General features: G+C 32.7%; 1 protein-coding gene across 1 annotated transcript; it reads right to left on the bottom strand.

Moving 5' to 3' along the window:
* Positions 1-233: 233 nt before the first annotated feature.
* On the bottom strand, positions 234-19,774 carry LOC148305097 (apyrase). The gene is made up of 11 exons (XM_088267156.1): positions 19,524-19,774; positions 12,486-12,705; positions 10,742-10,939; positions 9,364-9,494; positions 8,147-8,297; positions 6,065-6,191; positions 5,787-5,944; positions 4,991-5,081; positions 3,738-3,896; positions 2,418-2,584; positions 234-485 (listed from the first exon to the last, which is right to left on the bottom strand). The coding sequence occupies exons 1-11, from the start codon at positions 19,646-19,648 to the stop codon at positions 360-362; spliced, it is 1,653 nt and encodes a 550-aa protein (XP_088123282.1). The 5' UTR covers positions 19,649-19,774; the 3' UTR covers positions 234-359.
* Between the last annotated feature and the right edge of the window lie 2,313 nt (positions 19,775-22,087).

Below are 22,087 nucleotides of genomic sequence, written 5' to 3'. Positions count from 1 at the left end.
CGTAACGTAGCTCGCGGCGAGCGCTCCGACTATGGATGGAGCTTTCGGATTGCTGTACTGACTATATAAATGCTCGCATCGTAACGTGTTACGTTATGATGAAATGGCTCCAGTCAATCCCAACCATTACACCATTGGGTACAGTGAGAGATGAAAATTTTTCCATAGTACTATTAACAATTTTTTGTTGTTGTTGATAGTACTATAGTATCTTAAGTCAAATAAAACACAGCTTTAAAAAAATATATTATCACTTTATTTTTAAAATGCTATAAATATTATATTTAATTTGCTAATTACAGAGCAATTGTTAAACTTTAACCGTCTAATTTGAGTTCTAAAACGTAAAGTTGTAGATATCACGTTAGTACAGTAATTCTTCCTTCAATCGGAGTAATAATTGGAGTTTCTTTAGCTATATACCTCTCCAAGATGTCCACATCAACGGCCCAGACCTTCAAGTTTTGACGATTTTTAGGTAGCATCTACAAAAATAACCAAAATATTGAAATAGCACAGGATATAAAAAAAAGTGTGGACGATACCTTCAAGCAAGGGAAGACCAGAGTTTATATCGTGGGTATACTGGCAAAAAACGTTTACTCTAAAATCCCTGTTTGGATTATCCATGTTATTTTAAGCTTTTAGCCTTAATGAAATACCCGCTATCAAACTTAATGTTGAATTTACTTTTAAAACCTCATGTATATGACATTTCCAACTACTTATTGTATTTTTACTGTATTTTTTTATTGCTTTTTTACTGTATTTTTCCAGTTTACAGAACGTTAAAAACTTTGTAATATATACCATAAAGTCAAACTTGCATATTTTCGAGTTAACATTTCTTGCCAGTACACACACTATATTTATACATTGGCAGATGTGTAAATTGGAGACACCTCCTGACATAGTAATTTCACCTGTCCACCTTTGTAATGTAGTAGTACGCCACTGTGTTGGAGGTCCCAGGTTCAATTCCCAGGGGGTTGAAATAAATTTTAGATTTATATTATCCACTGACACTTCGTGATGGAATTGCATTTTTAATATATATTAAAAATGCAATTCTGACTGATGATGATAAAAATGACTGGTCTGATGATGTCGGTAACGACGAAACCCGGTCGCTGGTCAAATAAAAATAAAGTGGAAAAGCTAAAAATATTGGTTTTAATCTAATAATATATTATAAATTTTAGTGACTTTTGACTCCAATATTTATTTCATATCACCCTGGGCTGGTACTTCAATTGAGTCCAGATAACCCTAGACCACAGGACTTGTTTCAATGTACCTTATTACGGAACAATCGTAAAATGTATGACAATTACTTGTATTTTCCAAAAAAGGTTTACTAAAAACATTTGAACATGTTTTTTAAGAACTTAATATAAAATATGGACATAAAATATCAGTAAAAACTTAAGATACATGTTAGTTGTCACTAAATTCTTTACATGTACATACATACTAGACAAAAATATCGAAATCCTTTAGTCCACAACCATGATACACGATTTACACACAACGAAGGTTTGATAGTCCCAAGAATTAACAATAAATATGGTAGTCGAACACTGCAATATATCGTTCCGAACATTTTTAATTTGTTGCCGACGGATGTTAGAGGTCAAAATAAAATATGGAACAAAGGCAAAATAAAGGAATGGGTAAATGATCAAGAGTTAATTTCATGAAAATTGTAAAATGTTTATATTCTTAATTTTTCTCTCTTTTTTGTGTGTGTATATTAGGTTAAAGTCATTAAAAACAATACAAATGTATTAAAAAAGAACTCCACCGACAAGACACACAAGGTGGCTGGGTGGGTCCCTGCAAATAAAAAAGTTATAAATATGTATAAATTGTGATTGAAATAAATGTATACAAATAAAAAATAAATAAATAAATAAAAAATAAAAAAAATTCTTGCGTAGGTGCTTCCCACAGATTGGACATGCATTGTAAATTTTACAAATCCCTCACTCCTTTCAAGAACATCATAAATCAAAAAACTTGATTTTTTAGGAGAAAGTTTTTAAAGTTTAAAAATATAATACAATGTATTAAAAATAAATATCAAGCCACTTATTGAAGTTTCTACTGTGCAACAGATCTTTTTAGGTAAAACCTGAAAGTTTTTTCTCCATTTGAAAAATAAATATTTAGTTTATGTATTTAAAAAAATGATTAAACAATACCTTTTCTTCAAAATGCAAAAACAACACTTTCTGCCCTGTAGCGGGTAAATATTAAGTTAAAAATATGCCTCTTTTGCTGGGATATAGTACATTTTCAGGGCATACCGAAAACATGCACAACTGAAAATTGTCAATTTTTGATTTATGACGTTCTTGAAAGGAGTGAGCGAAATGTCCCGTAATCTAGGGTTGAGGGTTTGTAAAAAAAATTACCTGAAAACCATCCCCTCCATCTCCCAGGAAGTTGAGAGTAGCAAGTCGGTACATGGTCTCGGGGTTTAGATCTGAATAAGACGGTACATTACACTTCGCGCATCTTATTTTGGTAGATACGACTCTCTCACCAATTGGGTTTGTCACGTTGAAAACCACTTGAAGGCCTGGAAAAGAAAAGTCGAATAAACACTAATCCTTGTTAATTTGCAAAACTGGTTTTGTATGAACGTTGACAGTGACACCAGTAGACTGCCATCTATCAGACAGTCTTCGCACCTATTGTTAACTGGTGTAAGTATTAGTACTACATAGTAGATACAGTGAAACCTCTATCTATTGTTTATAAAGGGACCTATAGAAATGAACTATGAATGCGGGATTAAGAAGTCACTACACAAGGAGGTACAATCGAGTAAACATACCGTCCTCCCAATCTGCATAACCATTGGCAGTTTAAAATTATATGTTTTAGATGTAAATAAATATATTTAATAAAAAAAATACATAGCTGAACAGAACCGAAAAAATATTTAAATTCATTGTACTGTAAATAATCTGTGATCGATATTTGTTTTTTCACTGTTTTATTTCCGTATGTCAACAGTATATTTTCGGCTTTGCACATGATATTTTTTCGGCATCAGTTATTGAATGTTCGTAGTAGAAGGTTTTCAATCTTTCAAAAAGTGAGCATGCTCCTGAAAATGGAGGTACAGGCAGCGGCTCCTTTTCATCAATATCGGCCTCTTCTGTTGTCTCCGTCAACCATGCGTCACACAAGCTTTCGATAGTTTATATTCCACACGTTGGAATATTGTAATCGAATGTAACAAAATTGAGAAAAATGTACAAAAATAAAATATATCAAATATGCAGCATAATTCCAACGATGAATGCGGTAAATGGTGATTATGTGACGATCAATCCAATCTATTTTTGTATGAAATGAATTCGGGTAGAAGAAATAAACGACACATCCGGGAAAACAATTATTCGAGGAACAATAGATATTGGTTTCACTGTATTTGCAAATACGTACTTAATCAATTTATTATGACAGTTGTCAGCATATTCCATCATTCACATGTTTAGTTTTTTTTACACATTTCAGTTTTGTTATCTTCTTTGAACCCTATTCACAGATTGATTGACTGAGTGTTAACTTGATTGTCTGTTACATTAAGTCAAGGTGATTAGATGGGCTTCAGAGTGCTGGACATCAGAGACATTTTTAGAGCGCTGGAGTATAAATCCAATGAAGGATAAGAAGTGTCTAATGATTTGTATTATAATAAATACTAAGGCATGAGGCAGTACCTGACACTTGAACCATGAATTGCCCCATGAACATATCTTTGCTGAGGGAGTCTCCGGCGGCATGTTCCAACGCTTCCAGAATATATTTTCCCTTGATGTTGAATGTCTGGAGAGTGTTTGCAAATGGCTGGGCGATCACTACATCTTCATAAGTAATGGCTAAAAACAGAATGAAAGAAAAAATATAATTTTCCCATGGCAAATTCATATTACCAACAAAGAATTATCAATTCAGGGAATTTTAAATATGTTTATACTTATATTATTTATTGATCTTTGTGGAATGACATGTTGATTTTTTTTAAAAATCAAACACTTCAATATACCACTTAATGAGTTTAATTTATAATATATACGACTAGTTTCTTCTGGTAAAAATTAAAATTAACAAACAAAAAATATATTTAGGGGTATACATAGGTTAATAAATATAGGGAAGGGGGGTAATATCTTCCCTATATTTACTAACGTATATAAACCCCTAAATATATTTTTTGTTCGTTAGTTTTAATTTTTACCAGAAGATGAAAACATCTGTAAGTTTTTGAAACTAGTCATATATATAAATAAAACTCATCAAGCGGTTTATTCAAGTGTTTAATTTTAAAAAAAAATGTTTATACTTAGTTCAAAAATGCTGAATTTGATCCACTTACGAGATATTTACATCAAAATTTGTTTTATTTGATATCTTGATGCTTAGATCCTTATTTATACAAACTAACTACCTAACTAAGTGTCGGGTTGTGGTCCCGTGGTTAGTGTCCCAGACCCTTAAGTCAGAGTTTCTCGGTTCGAACCCACTCTACCACAATTTGATACCTATTTCTAATAATGAGCCGCTTAGGCTCACAGAAACAGTACGAAATTGAAATATTTGTGTAAATAATAAAAACACAAATATTTTTCTTTAAAAAAAAAATGCAATCTCAATTTTCAATTTTCTCTCTCTAACCCTTAACTGCACCCCAACGGTGCATAGGGCACTGCATCATATAAAAGCAGTGTTATCTTGATTGTAAACACATGAAGGAAAGGTTATCAGCCCTCCGCTTCAGGTACCAGTCCAGGGTATATTGAATAAATATTAAAGTGAAAAAATCACTAATATTTATTTGACCCCCCTGGGAATCGAACCACCGTAATGTCCACCTCCGTAGTGTACTGGTCAGCACGCTCCGCTACCGTTCTGGAGGTCCCGGGTTCGATTCTCAATTTTATCTATCTATATTGAAAAGGAAAATTCTACTCACTCCCTGGTTCAATGCTAGTCCTGATCCCTCCCTGGTTGATGATACAGACTGATGCATAAGTCCAGAATCCTGGCTCCGCCTCTTCGACTAGCTGAAACCGTCGCAATTATTTATTTATTAAGTTTCTTGTACAAAATATTTGTAAATGTACATTGGCTATAAAAAAATTGCTATTTACAAAATAAAAAAAATATGTTTTTCTAACAAAAAAATTACAAAAAAATATGTTTAAAAATGATGCGGACTGAATCAAAAGTCACAATAAATTTTAAGAAATAGTGATATTTACTAATTAAAAATAAGTTAGAAGTTGTTTAGTTTAAAAAACAAAACAGAAGCAATAAAATTATGTAAAAAAAACTTATGTTTGTATCAAACGGGTGTTTGGTACAAACAATATAATGTCTTAATAAGACGAAACGCGTCACGTATTAACATGTACATAAATAAATGTAGAATTTAATCCAATAAACCTTGTTTAATTTTGGATATATTACCCAACAATTCAATGTAGAATTCTACCAACTGTCTTCAGTTACAATAAACAAAAAAACTTAAGCTAATATAAAAAAATAAAACAAGTGTTACTATAATAATTCAAAAATAAAAATAAACAGAAAACATTTGCTGATTTATTGACTAGCAACTGGCGAGCCCAGTTTAGTTGTTTGTCTTATATAGCGCAAATAAGTGGAAACTCGGGTTGGCGCCATACGACAGATGCGTCATCCGCAAACACTGCACGTTCAAAAGCATAAACTACAAATTTAACGGGAAAGTTATCTTTTTAACTCACGTAATCAATGAATGCGTCGGCCAGGAAATTTCCTATATTACATTCTCCGTAATAGCAGCTTCCTTTATCCAATCGCACCTTGGAGAATCCCAACTCTCTCTGTCCCATTGCGTCCACCATGGCTTTAAATGGCTCCATCGCCCTGAGTATTCCTTCATCTAAAATCGTAATGATAATGGTCAATGCTAAGCTTCAGGTGCCAGTACAGGGTGACATAATTTTTTTTTTGCATTTCATAATAAATAAAAATTCAAATTTAAAAAAAAATATGTACAAACCTTCCTTAATGGAGGCATCAAGATAAATAGGTTTTCCAGTCCAGCTTATAATATTTCCGTTAGAATCAAACTTCACTTTTAAATCTCCAAGATATTTGGTGTAGGCTGATGCTTGTACTACTAACACCTAAAAAATATAAACAATCATACTAATACGTATTGTAGTAATGAAATGCAGCTTTAGTTATACATATCAACCTCTGGGTGCAACACATAAACGCAACATCTCGGTTATTCCAATTAGAACTAATTTAATAGTGATTCAATAATAATAATTTAATAATCATAATAATGATTCAATTAAAAATAAATCTTGGCGAAAAATTTTATATACGGGTTCAATAACTAAAAATATTTCAAAAATCTTACCCTCCCATATACAACCTGCATATTATACAAATAATAATTTACATAAAATCCTCGATAACTCAAAATCTAAAATTGATTTATTACAAAAAAGTGGTGTTTATGAAATTTCGTGTGGAGATTGTGATAGAAAATATATTGGCCAAACTGCGAGAAATTTGAAGATTAGAATTAAAGAACATCATAGCGGTCTTGTTAGTAATTATTTTTCGGAATTTGCAAATCATATAATAGATACTAATCACTCATTTCACTCTCATAAATTAAAATTATTACACCTTGTTCCATATAAAGGCCAAATTATGAATTATCTTGAAAATTTAGAAATACAAAAAAACCTGAATTCTAATAATAATTTATTAAATAATATATTGTTTCAAAACTCTTCGCCATTGCTTTCAATTTTTCCTTTGTTTTCAAACTCCATTCCTTGACTAACCCCTTCCCCTTACTTTCCCCTCTCCTTATTTATAGAAAAATTTTATATTTTATATTTTAGTTATTATACAGACCTGAATGATGGAAGTTTTACTTCTGAAACATGTAGTCTTTAATAAAAACTCAAGTGGTAAAAAACAAAGTGTTTTCATTAATTATTATTAGAACTAATTTAAGTTAATTGGGTCAACATAAATAAAATAGAAACACCCAAACTCAATTGGATTACATCAACCTAGGCTTAACCGGCTCAAACAAGGGGATTGAAATCTCCCATATCGCTCACTCCTTTCAAGAATGTCATAAATCAAAAATCGTCAATTTTCAGTTGTGCATGTTTTCGGAATGCCCAGAAAATGTACTATATCCCAGCAAAAGAGGCATATTTTTAATTCAATATTTACCCGCTACAGGGCAGAAAGTGTTGTTTTTGCATTTTGAAGAAAAGGTATTATTTAATTATTTTTTTAAAAATACTAAATATTTTTCAAATGGAGAAAAAACCTTCAGGTTTTACTGAAAAAGATGTGTTGCAAAGTAAAAAGTTCAATAAGTGGCTTGATACTTATTTTTAATACATTGTATTATATTTTTAAACTTTAAAAACGTTCTCCTGAAAAATCAAGTATTTTGATTTATGACGTTCTTGAAAGGAGTAAGCGATATATGAATTTTAATTTGATAATTTTAGTATTATAACAGCTACTTACTCATATTTTTTTTTATTATTTTTTTGTAATCTTAAAAATAATAATAAGGAAATTTTTCTCTATTTCATTTTTATAATTTGAAATCGTCAGATATTTCTAAATATTGCTTTTAGTAAAAAGTACAGTCAGTCCGTGCCGCAAAATCTATATACTAATATATCAGGATGTTAATTTTCTATCTGCTAACGACATGTCATTTCTTTCACTCTGATAAATGTGTCATCACCACAAGGAGAGAGCCAGACAATTACACTCCTCCGCTTTAGTTTGATCCGAATTTCAGCGTCTCGCTTAGTCAGCTCTCGGCTGCGCATTGGAAAAGACGTCTAGTCTATGACTCAGCTGGCGGCGAGTTGGTAATTGCTGCGAATTGCATACTAAGATTTCCATACAAATATAAACTGGGGTCTTTTGGTACTCTGCTTTAGATCAAGTGTAATTTTTGGATGACCAGTACGGGAAAGGTTAAGTATATTAATCTCTAAATTGTCCTTTTGGTGGCGTACCAATTTGTTTGGAGAGACCAGCGTTCAAGCTGTGGTAATGTATTATAAAGACAGGTACTCACATTGTTACCCGAAGTCTGGACTACTTTGATTGGGTAGTCACCGAGGGCAGTTTCATTACTCGGCGGTCTTTCTCCCGCAGGGTATAACAGAGTGTGCGTATGACCCCCAACTATTATGTCTATGTTTTTACCTGCACCGGCAGCTATTTCCCTGAAAAAAAAATATGTTCATAGAAATATGATAGACAACAGTGGTATATATAAATTGAACTGCAACTTTGGAAGTTCATATATTAGTATGACTTACAGAAATATCAAAACAAGAATCAGGGAATATAAATTATGTTATTATTAAGAAATAATAATTTTTCAGAGTTTGCTTACCATTCAATAGATAAATATCATACATATAAGAACAATAATATAGATATCTTCAAAAATTATTAATACATTTCAAACGGGTTTTCTTTATGCCTGCAACTGCTGGCGACGGAATTTGATAATTATGTACGCATAGTAAAAGACCTTAACAAAGAGATTGGTATATAATATTAATATAAAAACATTAAATATGTAATTCCTTCATTTCCGACATTGAAATGAGGCCGGTGCAGAAGGTAAAAATACCCTTCCCGTCCTTAAGCATCAATCGACCAAACAGGTAGAAATACCTTTCCCGTCCATAGTGTGTTAACAATGTGACAATGATTAAGCCTATTGTCCATGTTTCCATTAAAAAAAAGAAGTAGCTACTACCGTCTCTTTGTCCATCAATATCTCAAAGACACAGGTCTAAAATTTGGCTTCACATACGGTGTTTGAAAATAATATGGAATGCATTCAGACACGTGTCACAATAGTAATAGTGGTATTGACCAAGTGAAATTTAAATTAAAAATAAATCAAATTATGAAAATACTTGTTTTATCTTGCAGATTTTTTTAAATTTTTCATGCCCTGTTGGATTTCAAGAAAGCTAGCATTACTGATGTCAAAGGGACTCATACACATTAGCAGTTTTCTGCACTTGATAATAGAGCGAACGATTGTGGGTACAAACCCCAGAGGACGCCCACGCCGTGCATATCTTTGCGACTTGTACGAGGACACGGGCTGTTCAGCGTATGAGGAGGTGAAGAGAGTTTCGCAAAATAGACCGGAGTGGCGAAGGAGGTGTCATTTGTTGCTGCAGACCAATCCATAGGTTTCAGACAAAAGGAGAAGATCTAACGTACACAAGCTTGCGCATGTGAGTTAAACATCAAATATGTTCATACCTGTCAACATCCACGCCGCAGTGGGAGAGAACAATGATGATGTTTACGCCTTGTGCTGCCAGCTCATTAGATATTCTGTTCACAGCTTCGATTTCATCGGTAAACTTCAGTTTTTCTGTACTAGCAATAAGCTGAAAAAAAATGCATATCTCTTACATTCATGAATAACTAGTGGAGCGTTTGGATTACAGTACCTAAAGAGAATTTGCAGAGTATTAATATGAACTCAAACTAATATTTATTATGAAATTTGAAATGTATTTATTAAACTTTTTTAAAGGAATCAAATATTTTACTTGGTTGAGATTTATTTGATAACAAGTAAAAAGCTTTGTCTCGCAATTTACGAAAAAGCATCATCTCTAGCATGGGAATATCCACTTGGTCAGCCCATTATAGGCATGTTTTTTAGGGCAGACACTGTGCTTCGACATTCGACATAGTGGTAGCAGGGATTTACGTTTTTATGAAGCGCGGGAGAGATGAGTGGGCGTTCGGATTACAGAGGTGTTTGGTCCTGCTGTATTTATTAAGTTTTACTTTTATATTTTTTACAAAAATGTTAGTAATATTAGTATTTAACCACTCACCGAGATTTTTATGTCTACTGGTTTCGAGACATACCCGTCTCTTCGTAAGGACAATCACTACAACAGCAAGCAAACCATACTACACATCACCACCATAGCACCAGTGGTGTAGTCCTAAATAAAAAAGCACCGGCACCCCTAAGGTGAAGTGGGAGGCAAGTGGGGGGGGGGAGTTAGGAGGTAACTTTTGATCGTCTCCTATACTTCAACATCATTCAAATTATCTAAAATTATTTCTAATGTCTAGACTCTTGCCAGTTATCGGCAATGAATACGCAATGTCCAATTGTTTGAAGATACTAAAATAGATATTTTTTTGGAACATATTATTTGTTCATGACCAAAACCAGACCGCCGCTCCGCTCAGATTAAAAAGGGCCAGAGCACCGCTCCGATGCGCTCCGGCATAGCACTATTCAAGGAGTACATACCCACCATTATATGTACTCCTAGGCCTAATAATAGCAATTATTGTTAGCATATAAGGACATTTTGTAAATATTTTTAGTCAGTGTTTGATAATGTCCTAAGAAGACGAAACGCGTCATGTATTAACATATACATAAATTAATGTAGAATTCAATCCAGCAAACCTTGCTTTATTTTAGATATACTACCCAACAATTTAAATTGGGTATTGTCAAATCTTGGTAAGTGGTTATATACTAACATTTTTGGAAAAAAAATATAAAAGTAATATGACTAGCCACAAAGTATATGCTTTAAATATTAATAATAATGAGAATATTATCAAGTTTTGTTTAGAAGATTGATAATATGCCACATACGTTTGTCGTCTTGAGAATGACGCCGATGATTCCAATCTTCCTCCCATTCCTTTCGATGACGACGCTGTCCTGGTATAAGTTCTGGATGGTGGGTTCCAGGGAGTCGTCAATGTTGCTGACCAGCATGGGAGCCTCCAGGCTCTGGAGATACGGCACTACTCCGGCGATGCCATGGTCAAACTCGTGGTTTCCAAGAGTCTGACACAAACAAAAAAATAATTATTCGACTTTTACTAAATCTACATTATAAATATTATGACAATGTATAATAACATACTATACTTAGGGCAACATTTTGAGTGTGTCCAAATACAGTACTTCCAAATCCAAATATATGAACATTTGGATTATCTCCAATTAGGAGTTATTTTTTTAGATTATTTTTTGACATCTCAACATACATGAAGAGAAATATGGAAGTCTGGGCATTTACAGGGCTTATGACCGTCGTAGACTGGTGAAGTGATCACTTTACAATGTGTAACATTCAGCAATTCTACCCGCGATTTTCAACCACACTATTCAAATTCTTGAAACATCTAAAAATATTGATCAGTGGGTATGTAAGAGCAGATATGCGAATGTGGAAGAGGCAAAAAATGTTCGCAAATATAGAGTGGTCTGGCGTTCTATTCTCTCTCTTTATTCCTGCGGCAAAGCGACATGATGATTTATTTAATTTTATTTCATCATACACAAATTACAAATTTCAATCATGTGTTCTCACTTGAGTTTTCCCACACTGAGGGATATTTAATTATTTAATATTTAATTGTGAAATTATATGAAAGAAAATTGATTACAATGCGTAATCAAATACGACATGGCCGAATGATATGATCTATTTTAGATTTACCTACTTCCATTATCCATTTATGAATAGCGCTTTTATATTTAGTTTCTATTTTAATAGCTTTATGGAAAATGGAAGCAGGTTGTACAACTTTACAGAATAATAATCAAAGCTGTTTTGACCAAAAGAGGTGTGTTAGGTCTTGTTTGGTGTGTTTCTGTGTTTTGCATCTTGTAGTTCTATGTGGAGTCCGCCTTCTTAGTGTTATGTCAGCACGCTCAGCTATCGTCATGGATATCCCGGGTTCGATTCCCAAGGGGGGGTGAAAATAAATATAATTGATTTTACACTCCAATATTTATTTAATATTACCCTGGACTGGTCCCTGAAGCGCAGGAGTTTTCACCTTCCCTTCATGTAAGTAACGATCAAGATAACTCCGTGTCAATACGATGCATTTCCCTATGCACCATTGGGTGCGGATAAGGGTTAGAATGAAATGAAGAGAGTTCTATGTATGTTACGATTAGTTTATTTTTTGACATCTCAACATAGATGAAGAAGAATATGGAATGCTGAGTATTTACGGGGCTTACGACCATCATAGATTGGTTTAAGTGATCACTTTACACACGTGTAACATTCACCAATTCTGACTATGATTGACAACCACACTTTTCAAATTCTCGGAAGTTTAGAATAAAAAAGTTTAGAATTTTTAAATTTAGAAACATTGTACAAAAATCACTAGAATTTTCACGAGAGACATCTATTGGTGAGATGAAATTCTTCTTCATCTATGTTGAGATGTAAAAAAAATAATATGAAAAATAACTCCTATAATTGGAGATATTCCATATTTGTGAACAAGTATTTGGATACACTCAAAATGTTGTTACGATTAGTTAGTTAGTTTTAGCTACATAAATTATTTAGTCTGTGGTTACTTACGTGGGCATCAAGAGGCAACATGTTCATGAAGTACTGCGTGGCATTCCACCTGAGGAGGTTGTACCACAGCGTGCCCTGGAAGGAGTCTCCGGCATTGAGGATCACGGAGTCAGGTCTCGCGGCCTTCAGGTCGTGTATGGCGGTGTACAGTCTCGCCAGGCCGCCGATGCACGGCTGATCCTCCCTGCATTTTGTGGAACTGGTGCTCGTCTGCTCGAATCTGGAAAACGAAAGTAACACAGCCATTCAATTTTGAAATTAATTAAGAAAAATTAAGGTACCGTAAAGTGGGTATACTTTGCACCATGGGTGATACTTTGCACCACCTTCTGTAAAGAAATTGTGGAGCTGGTCATTTCTGATACATGTCATTTTTCATTCTACTTTCTATTGTTTCTGATAGATGGTACTTCAATCTACTTTTTAGTTTAAAGAAGTAACAGTCGGTCGCTATTGCTTCAATTCGTATTTCCTGTCCGAACGTAAAGAAAGTTTTCTGTCTGAAAATTGTGTCCGAAAAAATCCAATGTAATCAGTATACTGAAACAAGTTACAACAAGTGAGTGGTCTCTAAATCGTAGGTAGGTGGGCCCTGCTTTTCTCAAATGTTGTATTTTTTGGTTACGTTGTCAAGTTTATGTAAAAATAATATTTTTTAAGAACTTACTTGTATTGACCACATTTGGGGTAACATTGCACCTGGTGCAAAGTATCCACAAAGGGCCATAGTTAATTAATTTGATCAAAAGTCTCAAAACGGCTAATACAACTTGACATTTTTGCTAAATATCTATAGGTTTTGTGTACTTACTTAATTCCTGATGGTATATTTTTTTCAAAAATGTCAAGAACACACAAACAGCGGCCTTATGCCAGACGATACTGCGATTTTACACCAAAGAGAGTGGAGCAGTGTTTGGAGGCTATTCGAAATGGTACAATCAGTCAAAGAAAGGCTGAAAAAATTTTCAAAATCCCTAGAAGGACGATTAACTATAAACTCAAAGGTCAGCACACAAAACCTGTGGGAAAACCTCCGATATGTGACAAGGGCGAAGAGCAATCCTTCGTAAACTGCATAGTAGACATGAGTGAGTACGGTTTCCCAGTGAGTGTTTTTAACATTCGCTGCATTCTAATAGCCTATTTGGATAGATTTGGCAGAAGAGTACGAATATTAAAGAACATCGTACCAGGCTCTGAACGGATAACATCATTTTTGCAAAAACAAAACCTTGACTGTTGCTAAAACTAGTCAGTTGCTTAATCGGTTGCCATTAAAAGCGTATGACGATGACGTGCGCCAGAGTTTTCAACAGTTTTTGGAAGAAAACAGATTCAACCCAAAGAATTCAGTCTTAAAACGCAGGAAAACGATACCGATAGAACCAGGTAAGAGCATTGCTCATGATCCAAATGTCGAAATGAACGTTGACGAGACACAAATGCTACCTGAACCAACTACATCAATGATCCCACCTTCCGCATCGAAACTTCCAGCATATCTACCATTAACTGATAATAGTTCACACGGAAGCTTTGAGGAAGAGGGGGAAGAACAAAAATGATGACTGAAACCAGTTATCGTATTTGTTCTTCAGTGTCATTAGGACCAGTAAAAAAGAAGGTGGGAGAATATGTCGTATTTCATTATGAAGGAGAAAAATTTCCAGGACAGATTTTGGAAATAAAGAAAAACAGAGCTGTTAAATCCATGCAGGAGAGTCTCAAATCGTAGAAGTGGCCGATGAAGGATGACTTTCTTCAATATTCTTGGAAGGATGTAGTGGGTTCCATAAAATAACCGAAAATGCAATCCAAAAGAGGTTTCTTTACCGTCCCGGAACTTGACCATATTTAGACCTAATTTAATTTTAATTCCTATTATCTATGTAGTACGATATGTTTTAATATCCACCTTTTATTTTATATAATTTTATACCTTCAGTATTGGAAAAAAAAAAACATTTTTGTTAGATTTTTTAATATTTTTAAAAAAAAAATTCTATCAAGTGTCTTATTTTTCCATAATTATACAATATTATAATCTGCATTTAGCGAACTGTGAGCCAAAACCCTTCATGAGGTGCAATGAAACTTGTAGGATAGCCTTTACTTTGCATCAATTTGGATTCTAGTACGAAAAGTGTAGAGAAAATATCATGGTGCAAAGTTGTACTTTACCCTGGGATACTTTGCACCAAAATATAAATATAAAAAAAAAATACAGGCAAAATAGATAAAAATTTAAAAACGTATCAGACATGTTACAGGTATATGTGTTATTACATTGCAATAGTTAAAACCTCAGAAAAAGTAAAAAACCTGATCTGAATAGACAATTTTTTGAAAAAATGCAGTATTTTGGTGCAATGTATACCCACTTAACGGTAATTTTTCACATTTACTATTGAAATTGATAATATTTTTCCAGGAAACAAATAATATCACAAATTTAAGCGAATTTTAGAATAAGAAAACTAACTTAATAATATCGTAAATTCTAATTGATTTTTTTAAATGGATTTTTATAATAAGGAAATAAATGCAAAAGTTTCATGAATTCTGTTGGTTTTCTAACAAAAATTTGAAGTTAGCATGGGTTAATTAAAAAATATATATAAATGGATGCAATTATCGAATAAAAAAGAATAAAATGCATTCTCGTGACTGACATTCAATTGATGAGAAACCTTTTTCAATGTTATTTTTTATATAGTAAGATAGTGCGTTTATTAGTCATTTGGTACCTGTCATTTGAGTAGTAAAAATTGTTCAAAAAACTTTTTAGTTTTTTTCAAAGTTAGGCGGTTAAGAAAACTGATTGTCCTGTAATGTATTTTCGGATAAATAATTATTTTACTTTTCTGACAGTTCCGATTTTAAATAGAGCGGGAAAATAGAAAACATCGTACCACAGACTATAACCCAAAACAATATATTTTTTCAGTGCCACCTAGAAAATTTCCAATGGAAATTTGAAGAATAGGTTCCTAGTTTGGTTGACAAATGTGTGCACGTTTGCTGTTCAATTGGATACCCTGCTTTCATTTATAACGGTGATTATGGTTTTAAAATAAAATTATTAATTTTGAGATAGCAAGCGTCTAACGACGGGTAATTTCAAAATATAATCTTATGAATACAGATGTAGATCGTTTGTGCACTACACGGAATTTTATCGTTTGGCGCTTCAGTTATTGTGATAAAACGATGATTGGCTTGGATTGACTTTAATACTCCCAAGACATATGTACATATAATCTAAGAAAATATGCATTTTTTGTTAAAAGTGTTCCTTAAGACCCTCAAAGTACCTAAACCTCTAAAGTCTTCACCCCTGATGTGACGCAAACCTCCTCTTCGCCTTTGAATTTGGCCCTCTTTGACCCCTTGGTTTTCTTTCTTTTCACAAATAAAACCTGTTAAAGCGAGGAGAAAACTATTAATGGCAACAACAAAAAACCATCAAATTGTCTGTATTTTTTTAAAACATTTTTACAGTAGGTACTTTAGATTTTGAAATATGACTACCTAAGTCAGTTATACAAAATATTATGTACGTACTCGTACATCCTTAGGAGAAGCAAGAAAAACACGTCACAACCAAAGCACTATATTTATTTATCAAACATATATGACCGCTTTATACTGTGTTTCTAAATGAAATACGGAAAAATCATTTGAAATTACATATTCATTGATATTGTCACGAATTTGTAATAATTGTATTGTAGGATGGTGAAGACAAATATCTCGCGTGGACAAGGTTATACGCAATTTATCTTAAACGACAATGCATTATCTACTTGTCTAAATCATTGCTGGTTTGATATGGTGTGACCAGCGATTCTCAAACTGTAAGGCCCGCTACAGACGAGACGAGACGAAGCAGTATTAGTACCGTACATATTTGTATTACTCGTAGTACAGTAGTATTTTTCTTTATCTTGGCTCATCTCACATAAGGTCAGATTAGTAAGATTCTTTGTTATTATTTTTTTAAAGATAAATATTTGTGCTCTTATTATAAACATAAATACATATTAGTTTCATAGTATTTTTGTACGTCCGTTATTTAAAGTAGATATCAAGTTGTGTTTGAGTGGGTTATACATACATACACGGCTTTTTTAAAACAACAAAAAAAGTCTCGGAACTCAGTTCATGTCAAGCTAAAATTATATTCAAATATCATTTAAATATTCATTCTTCTTCTAACCCTTATCCGCACTCCAATGGTGCATAGGGCACTGCATTGTATAGAAGCAGTGTTATCTTGATCGAAGGAAAGGTGATCAGCCTTCCGCTTCAGGTACCAGTTCAGGGTCATATTTAATAAATATTTGACTGAAAAATCAGAAATATTTATTTTGACCCTCTTGGGAATCGAATCCGGGACCCGCATGGTAGCCTAGCGCGCTAACCACTACACAATGGAGGCGGACAAAACATTCATTACAAATCAATATTTGATCATTTTGACGAATTATACAATATATAATAAATATAGATTATAATTACGTAAGCGCAAACATTGTTTCGTCTAATAAATTTAGAAAAAAAATTCCATGAAAAAAGGTGCTGGAACGCCGCCGCTCCGCCGCGTTACATGAAAAAAAGCTCTACATGCTTATATACCTGTACATAAATATGATGTATGAATTCCTTAATGAAAAATCTTGAGAAGCACTGACGTATAACTATGAGTAACTATGCTCAATTCATTGTTAAGACCCTCTTATCTTACTTAATCTTTTAACTAACTTATTATTATTTTGTTTGCATATCTTTATTTTACATCTTTTACAATTTCAAGTGCCTTTTTATTCATGTTTTTCTCGTGAATGTCGAATGGTATTCACAAAGTCCACTTGAAAATGCTGTGTTAAGTGAAATATAATTCAGTATAAATAATATCAACACCAACATTATCAATATTAAGAATAATATTGATTATTTTGTTAATTATGTTTGATTAAAACCAGAATCAACAAAAGCACTGAGCAATGATGATATGAGCATGTTTCAGTGTTATTAGTTGCATGTTCTTATAATAAATAATTAAACTGCTTTGTAAATAAATCGCTGAATTTCAGCCATTGAGAAAGCCCTCGTTCACAATTTCGGAAAACTGGAGTTCAGTAAAGAAACATGAATTATATGATTTGTTCGGGATATGAAATATTAATATATAAAAATCATAATAACAAATTAATAAGTTCACACTTTCTTCTACACCTTGTCCGCACCCAATGGTGCATAGAGCACTGCATCGTATCAAAGAAGTGCTATCTTGATGGCTCCAACTGGTTGATGTTAAAAATCGCTTATATTTAATTTGACTACCATGGCCAAGTGCGCTAACTACTACAGTGTAGTGACTGCCATTCGGAGGCGACCAAACTTTCAACTCCAAGTTTGAGTTGAATTTAGACGGTTGAAAGTTCTTGTTTGAAATTTTTTTTATTTATTATTTTATATAAAAATTATTATTTATCATTTCATCAGAACGTACTACGATTTAAAATTTGCCATGCTTTAATTATAGATTATAGATAATTTTTATATCTATAATTTAAACAAATAACCGATAAGTATTGCAAAACAAAAAAAAAACCTATACTTTTTTAGGAGCACCGTTTTCAAATATAATAGTTGCACTCCAATGCCAATGTCTGTACACGACGGATTCTTCAGTTCTTTGGGCAAGTTGCGCGTGACAATGAGGATAGCCTGGAAACACTGGTTGTGATCGGTAGCCTGGAGGGTAAGAGTGGGAGAGGAAGATCCCCACACGATGGACCCATCAAGTTAAGGCAGCAGCAGGCACCTCGGTGGTTGGAGCGCTACGTGCAGCGCAGTCAAGGGATAACTGGAGAAGGGTCATTGCTTCCACAAGGGTCACAACCCTCAGTAATGAGGAATAAGACGGAAAGAAGAAGATGCACTCCAAATTTATACATATTCAGATTCTGATTTTTTAAAATTAATTTATTTGTTTCGATATACGATCAACTTCCGATTCTTTCCTGAAATGGTATTTCTATACCTGTCTGTTGAAAACATTCAAATTATTTAGTTATTAGCTTAAATTTATTTAGTTTTTAAAGACGCAATGCTATTTATGTTTTGTATTTATGTATGTAATAGTATTTTATCAGTTTATCGAAATTATTGTGGATAATCTAAAATTTAAGATAATTCATGTATTGTTTAATGAAATTTTATCACATTGTTATTAAATTTGTATCTTATATGATTGTAAGTAATAAGAAGTTTATCATTTGGAAGAAAAACAATATTATGACCCGTTATCTGTGTAAATAAAATGATTATTCATCAGATTTTTTTTTTCAGTGTGAAATCACTATCACTATCAACGATTGCCAGATTTCAGAGGAATTCATTTTTATGATTAATATACGAATTTATGTACGATTTATATATTATTAGAGGCATTCGAAATGAGGCTACATCGTAGAAAGCATACCATGGAATGATATGGTCAGCAACGCAAATGTGCTCCAAAGAGCAATACAGTTGCAGACTGATATCGAATCGAATTACGAAAAAAAATATTTTGTACAATTTATTTTTAAGCCATTTTTATACTAATATTATTAACATTTTTGTTAAAAAATTAACAAGTAAAAAAATAAAAAAAATGGTCAACGTTATAATTTTAAAGCTAAAAATATATTCACTTAAGTATATAATATTAGTACAAAAATATGTTTAAACACAAAATATTACAGTATAAACTACAAAATGATTAAGGAAACATTTGTTTTTATAGCACTTGAGTTTATTAATAACTATTAGTTTCGACAGCTAAACTTCCATCGTCAGGTCTGAATAATAGCTCTGATAAATGACGATGAAAGTTTAGCTTCCGAAACTAGTAGTCATTAATAAAAACAATTGTTTCTCAAAAGTAAAAATGACTAACCACAATGGAAATGCTTTAAATATTAATAATATTGAGAATAGAATATTTTTTAAATTATTATTTAATAAATATTACTACCCACTAACCTTGCATGAAAATCATTGAAGTGAATCAGAGACAGTTCAAATGGGTCATCGGCTCTAATTGTAGCACCTTCAATGCAACTGAAACTGGAGAAACTGAGGTACACCAAAAAGGCCACTAAAATCATTACGATTGGTGGTGATCAACGATCGTGATAGATAAATCAAATAATAAATCGGGCGGTGTTTATATCCGATCACCTAACTGGTCACCTGATCGTAGGACGATTCCGAACGACGACGGATAATGGACTGAGTACCCAAGATATCACAGCAGGCATGGGGTGTATTGAGATTTAAATTTGTTAAACGACTTATCACAATATCAGGGCTGTGAAAAACCGATAAAATTTAATAAATAATATTAAGAGTAATTATTTTTTATCACTAATTAAATGGGAATAATAAAAATACCCTTTTATACTAGTGAGCGATAATCAAATATGATAAAACAATAAAGAGTTACTGATTGAGATGGTTTTTATTTTACATTTTGTGAAATATTCTGATAATTTTTTTAATGGATATGTATTATTATTTAATTATACTTATTTATGCGTACACACACACACACACACACACAAACCTTTATATATATGTATATATATATATATATATATATATATATATATATATATATATATATATATATATATATTTATATATATTTATATATATATATATATATATATATATATATATATATATATATATATATATATATATATATATATATATATATATATATATATATATATATATATATATATATATATGATAGAATAGATTAAAAATCATAAATTACAATGAAAGCTTATTTTAAATGTGGTTAGGAATTTTTGTCTTCGACCATATTTTTTAATGTCGTATTTTCATTACTTTAAAAGCATTGCCAAATAAAAGTACTTGTAGTTATATGTACTTACCATAAAACAATGTATTGTCTTGAAAGCACTAAATATTTTTTTTTTTTGAATTAACGATTTTCCTATTGACATTTTTTAATTTTGGTAAAGCCTATGTTAATTTTTTTTTACATTTCAACATAGATGAAGAAGATTTTGGAAGTCTGGGCATGTACGGGGCTTACGACCGTCATAGGCTGGTTTAAGTGATCACTCTACACAATTGTAACATTCACCAATTCTACCCATGATTGGTTCTATATATATTATCCAATTTCGACACATTGTGCTTGAATCACTAGAATTTCGCTAGAGGCATCTATTGGTGACTTTGTGTCATCATCTATTGAATAAAATAACGTTGTTTTTATTGAGAAGAAACTCTTTCATTTGTATGTGAGGTCCGAATCCTGGATTATGAATTTGGAGACGTTCAAAATGATTTTAAATACAATTTCACTGGTAAATACATAAGTATATTTACTTTGAACAGAAGTTGGAGTTTCCGTCTATGATTATCTCCTAAAACTACTACTTCATCGTTATTCCTATCTAATTTAGAATTCTTCTTCTTCTTTCCATTTTCGCTCCCTAGGTGGAGCATATGGCCAACACGAGACGTCTCCAAGTCACTCTGTCACGCGCCATCTCCTTGGCTTCCTCCCAGGTCAGTCCGGCATCTCGAAGTTCCGCTGAGTATAGTCGGTGAATGGTCGTCAGCGGCCTTCCGGGGCGCCGGAATCCTCGGGGTTGGAGGAAGAGACATGAGGGGTTAATGCTCTCAGGTGGCATTCTAAGGACATGTCCACCTTCTTCTCTTAAGGACTTCCAGTATGAGGGGCTGCTGGGTTCTTCTCCTCACATCGTCATTCCTGATGATGTCATACCACTTTACACCCAGTATTCGCCTCAGTCACCTATTTTCAAAACTTGCTAGTTATAGAATTAGAAACGTATACTGTTGAAAATACTCTCAAGAAAAAAAGTTATTTCTTCAATCGTGTTATTTTAAAACCGTGCAAAAAAATCAAGTATACTTCTTTTTAACTTCATGTGTAGAATCAAACATCCCGAAGCCCTGAAGAAAAGATGGACATGGTTGGGACATGTCCTTAGAATGCAACCTGAGAGTATTAAGCCCCTCATGTCTCTTCTGCCAACCCCTAGGATTTATCTCGTGTTAGCCATACCCACCACCTAGGGAGCAAACATGAAAAAAGAAGAAGAAGACTTATTTTTACGCGTAATCGTGTAATTGAATAAAATTTATTCAGGTTTGACACCACATAGTTCTTATCGTTGCATTATATCATACTTAGAAATATGTACACTTATTAAATAAAATACTTTGAACTTTTTGAAGAGCTCTTATGCAAATATTCAATAAAGTAAGTTAAAGGATGTAAATATAATGAATATGTAGTGTTTTTTTTTTAATAAACATACTTCGGTTCACATATGCATTAACCATACTCACCCTCAAAAAAACGACTTGGTAACAGATCGATTCAATATAAATTATTGAATTAGATGAGCATTGCTGTTTGTTTAATATACATACAAGTGAGTATCTACTACATGTTTTCCATACAAATAAATAGTTGTCCCCTTTTCTCCCTTCGTTTTTGTTTAATGAATTGTTGCCGTGTTATAAAGAAAAAA

This window comes from Brachycentrus maculatus, unplaced genomic scaffold (genome assembly GCF_059751285.1).
Source record: "Brachycentrus maculatus isolate JH-2025_06_01 unplaced genomic scaffold, ASM5975128v1 h1tg000285l, whole genome shotgun sequence".
NCBI lineage: Eukaryota > Metazoa > Arthropoda > Insecta > Trichoptera > Brachycentridae > Brachycentrus > Brachycentrus maculatus.
This window is presented reverse-complemented; position numbering and strand designations above follow the sequence as displayed.